Source organism: Aplysia californica, unplaced genomic scaffold (genome assembly GCF_000002075.1).
Source record: "Aplysia californica isolate F4 #8 unplaced genomic scaffold, AplCal3.0 scaffold00189, whole genome shotgun sequence".
Classification (NCBI taxonomy): domain Eukaryota; kingdom Metazoa; phylum Mollusca; class Gastropoda; order Aplysiida; family Aplysiidae; genus Aplysia; species Aplysia californica.
This window is the reverse complement of record NW_004797459.1, coordinates 228,630-233,687: the sequence shown is the minus strand read 5'-3', so window position 1 is coordinate 233,687 and position 5,058 is coordinate 228,630. Positions and strand designations below refer to the sequence as shown.

Genomic DNA, 5,058 nt, shown 5'->3' with positions numbered 1-5,058 from the left:
AGGGGGGGGGGGTGAATGGTGAAGACTGTAGAATTTCAGTATTAATAAAGCTGTAGCATAATCAGCAGCAGCATAAACATAATCATCATCATATTCATCATCATCATCATCATCATCATCATCATCATCATCATCATCCTCATCATCATCATCATCATCATCATCAACAACAACATCATCATCATCACCATTATCATCATCATGCAATCGATTCAAATGTATTCTTCAGAATGATCAAAGCATAGATTATTTCTAATGGAAGACAAAACCTAAGTGAGTTAGATTGTCTTGTTGTTTGTATATTTATTTGTTTTACTGTTGTTGTTGTTGTTCCTCTTGATTTCATTTTTTAAGGTGGGGCGGGAAGGGCGGAGGTGGTAGGATGAGGACTTAAGGGAGGTGGGGGGGGTTCTTTTTAGTTTTAGTAATAGTTTTACGGCATTTGCAACATAATAAGATCATATAAGTGCGGAAAAATAAATGTGTTACAAGAGAGTAACATACATTTAAAAAATGGAAAAATAAGGACGATAGATATTTGATAGGAAAGAAGGCGCAAACCACATCAGAGCACCTACCAACCACCCACTGGGATTCTTTGAAACCTTGATATTATTATTCTTCAGTGGAAATGATCACAAGCACATGTCATCTCTTTTTTTCAAACCATCATTTTGTTGGGATTTTGTTTTCTTTTTTTTATATTATATTTATTTTAGTAAGGGTTTTACAGCACTTGCAATGCAAGCAGATCCCACAAGAGCCAAAGACTAGAGGAGTTACAATTAACTAACATACAAATGAAAGAGGCACAAGAGAGACGGGAACAACTAATTATGTTTGTAACCGCAAGGAACGTTTTCGATTATCTGATCAATTATTGGGAAGGGAGAATTGCACATGTTTCCACCTGGAACTGATAAATAACTTTGTAGAATTGTTTTTGCACTTTTTCAAAGATAAAATTGAAAGAATAAGAACTGATTTAGACTCTGATATGTTAGATGTAAATACAAATATAGTTGTTTATGAAAATCTTGCAATTATGAACAAGTCAACACTGAGTGAATTTAAAGTGGTATTAGAGAAAGATGGCATTAAGTATATCAAAGAGTCCCCCGCTAAACATGCGACTTAGACCCAATACCCACTTCATTGTTAGTTACGTGCATTGAAGATCTCGCAACATATGTTAAACATTTTATAAATATGTCACTCACCCCTGGAATCGTACCTGATCTTTTCAAACAAGCCATTGTAAAACCTTTACTTATATAACAAGGTCTTGATGAAAACGACCTGAGAAATTTTAGGCCAGTTTCCAATCTTAACTTTTTGTCAAAAATCCAGGAGAAAATAGCTTGGTGTCAAGTTCAACAACATTTAAAAGCTAATGACATAGAAGAACCTTTTCAATCAAAGCCACCACAGTACAAAAACCGCTCTTATAAAGGTATCATCACAGATGTTTTAAATGAAATCGATTTATAAAGAAGTCTGTGTTTTGGTTCTACTTAATTTGTCAACGGCGTTCGCTATCATCAACCACGAAATTGTACTAGAGAGATTGGAAAAGTTATTTTTACTATCAGGTACTGTTCTGTACAGCAGTGAAACCAACCAGGAGCACGGGGGAGGGGTAAGCCACGGGAAACATGAAGGAGATGCGTGGAAAGGGACACGACAGAGATGAAGCTCACTTGGAACGAGCTGGGAAGGATGGCTCAGGACAGATATAAATGGAAGGAGCTTGTATGTGGCCTATACCCTGCCAGGGGTGAAAGGCATTGATGATGATGACTGTTCTAATGTGGTTTAAATCATATCTAGAAAATAGATTTACGTCAGTGAAAATTGGCAATGATGTGTCAGATATGTTACCTCTAAAGTATTGAGTTCTTCGGGGTTCAGTCATTGCTCCTGTCATCTCTACAATATACACGCAAAGTCTGTCATCAGTAATTTCTTTATATGCCCTCAATTATAATCTTTATGCAGACGACACACAGCTGTATGGATTCACTACTACTGACAATGTACACAATCTCATAGATAGAATCGACAGATGTATCAATGATGCTAGTAAATGGATGCCCAAAAACAAATTAACATTAAATGAGGATAAGACCGAAATATTATTTATTCACAGCAGTGTACGCAATGAAATCGACAATAAACATCAAAGGCAATGAAATATCAGCCCAAACTCATATAAAAAAATCTAGGTGTAGTGCTAAATCAAGATATGTCAAAGAAATCTCATGTATCCAATCTGTGTAAAAATATATATCTCTAACTGAAGAAAATAGGGAGCATCAGAAATTAATATCTATATGTTGATATCACCAAAACTTTACTAACATCACATTATTATAAATCATATGGCCAAAGCTCTTTTTCATGTTTCTCCACCTGTTTGGAATAGGCTTCCAAAAACTATCAGAGAAGCAGAAAATCTAGAAATTTTTTAAGAAAAGACTAAATACATTTCTATTTTCATCATATTTCGATTAGACAGAATCCATACAAGCTGTAGGTCCTCGTGACTTTGTATGTGCGTATATTCGTATGTGTGTATGTATGTGTGTAATGTGTTTGTGGGTGCGTGCATGCGTGAGTATATGTGTGCACGCGTGTGTAATACTATAATACGCCTATATAAAAATTGATTTGTAATTCCTGAATATGTTTCATGTTAAGCGCATAGAGCATTGCATACGTGGATATACGCTATACAAATGCAATCCATTATTATTATTATTATTATTATTATTATTATTATTATTATTATTATTATTATAATTATTATTATTATAATTATTATTATCAATCATTATTTGTAAGGAAAGGAGGTGCTCAACTACACCAAGGGCACCAGCCAGCCACCCACCCACCCACCCACCTATCTTCGTGTATTACACTCACCGCCAGGTGGCCTGTCGCCCAGTTCCCCACGAACAAGGGAATGTGGGATAGCAGGAAGCACACCACGATGACCAGGTGAATCAGGCCGATTGACACGCGATACGAGTTCCTTTTGAAGCGATCTTTCTGAAACGTTGCCATAGTAACGGGTTTGAGGGTTGTTACGGCTAAGCCATGTGTATTTCATATACATGCTTATAAATGTTCTCCTATAATTTATACAGAGATGCTTTTTCTTTTCCTTACTCACTCACACCGAATCATACACCAAACACACACACACACACACACACACACACACACACACACACACACACACACACATATATATATATATATATATATATATATATATATATATATATATATATATATACACAAAACAAACACACACAGAAACAAACAACATACGCACACTAACACCCACAAACACTCCACACAAACACACAAACACACTCACACACACACAAATACACAGTCCCACACACACACACACACACACACACAAACACACACACAAAAACACACACACACACACAAACTTACTTCTGTTTCCAAGTACTTGTCTTCCGTGGAAGCGTCGGCATCACGTTCGATATCCATGTCTCAGCAAATGATGCCACCGTCTATAAATAGACCTCTGTCCAATAGCCGCACCTCACATTCCCTGCATAGGGGCCGTACTCAATTATCTAATGGGTGCGTAATGTTCAACTCATTTCTCATCCTCCTTTAAAAAAATACTTTTAACAAACGAAAAAAACAATGATAAAATAAATATCTCAAGTCAAAGCGGATTCACGCGCTCGACAATTCTTTGGCCAATGGATTTACTGGTATCATTTCAAAGCCTGTTCATTTGCGAGTGAAGGAGGTGGAAGTCACCTGGTGTCAGAGATAAAATTAGCGAATATATGGCCACTAAAGTTTAGTAACTTCGAAAGCTAGATTGTCCCCGGAATCTGAAAATGTACATTTTGTGTACACTGACTGACTTTTTTTCTGTAAAGTCCGCTCGGTAATGGTTTTTTTAATGGCCATAAAAGGTGTTAATTCAAAAGAAAAAAGAGTTACAAGTTATCCAACGCCGCTTTCTTTGATTTAATTACTTTGAAGAATGCCTGATTTTTACCCCGATTCCATACAAATGGATTTTGACATTTTCCCTTCAGCTTAAAGGAAAGACAAGATCTTCATTTTATAATTTTAATTATATATATTTCTCGTGTTATAATAATTATGTCTTCATCGACGCAATTTCATTTATTAGGAGACAGGATACTTAGACCAACTGGAAGTGAGAGGGGTACGACACTCAGGAAGACAGAGGCAGATAATCGTAAGAAAAATCTCGTCACACTTGAACTGAATTCACGTATTTGAGGACGAAGCGACAAACTTTGTTTTTGTTTGTTTGGGTTTTTTGGTTGTTCTGTTAAGAGTTTTAAAGCCCTCGCAACTGCATATGGTCATATGAGTGCACGGGACGCTTTAGACATGTTCAATTTGGTAAGATCTAATTTTTAATTTTGCCCGGGTAGCGACCGAAGCTTCCTCTTATCGATTTTGGACCACCAAGGAATCTTAAACGTTCATAACTTGCACACGGGACCTACAAGATTTTTCGCCCTTATCCAAGAAGACTAGGTGTTAGATCTTACCTTTCCTAAGTTCTGTAGTGTGCTGAAAAACAGCAGTAGGGAGCCTAGGGGTAGCAGTAGAAAGGCTGCAGAAAGAGTCAGAGGACGGAAGGAGGGGGCAAAGTGGGTTGAGGATGGGGTCAGAAAGTGGAGACGAAAGCAGACCTCTGATCATGGTAAGAGCACAGATAAGGGGGGTGGGGGTGGGGTGTAAGGAGAACATTTTAGAGTAGAAACGTTTTCGTCGTTGTCAGGATTCCGACCCTGGCACTATTGAATGAAAGGTGAACACAGTAGCCTCCGGACCACGAGAAGCTCCAGGATCGAACTGCTAAAGTACAGACATCGGTAAAAAATATGTCTGGGGGAATGACAAAAACAAATTAAAAGACTTTCTAACAATGTTAGCCTTTCATTTTGTTCTAACATGGTCCGGGGATCACACACATACACTTTCTCTCATACACAAACACACACATACATACACACACGC

At 37.4% G+C, this 5,058-nt stretch overlaps 1 protein-coding gene across 1 annotated transcript in view; it reads right to left on the bottom strand.

Moving 5' to 3' along the window:
- The window catches only part of LOC101850170, a gene marked incomplete in the record, with an annotated part of 16,877 nt that overhangs the window by 10,572 nt on the left and 1,247 nt on the right, over positions 1–5,058 (bottom strand). The window contains 2 exon segments of the mRNA XM_035969853.1: positions 2,926–3,051; positions 3,472–3,592. Coding sequence (XP_035825746.1) covers positions 2,926–3,051; positions 3,472–3,528 — 183 coding nt within the window.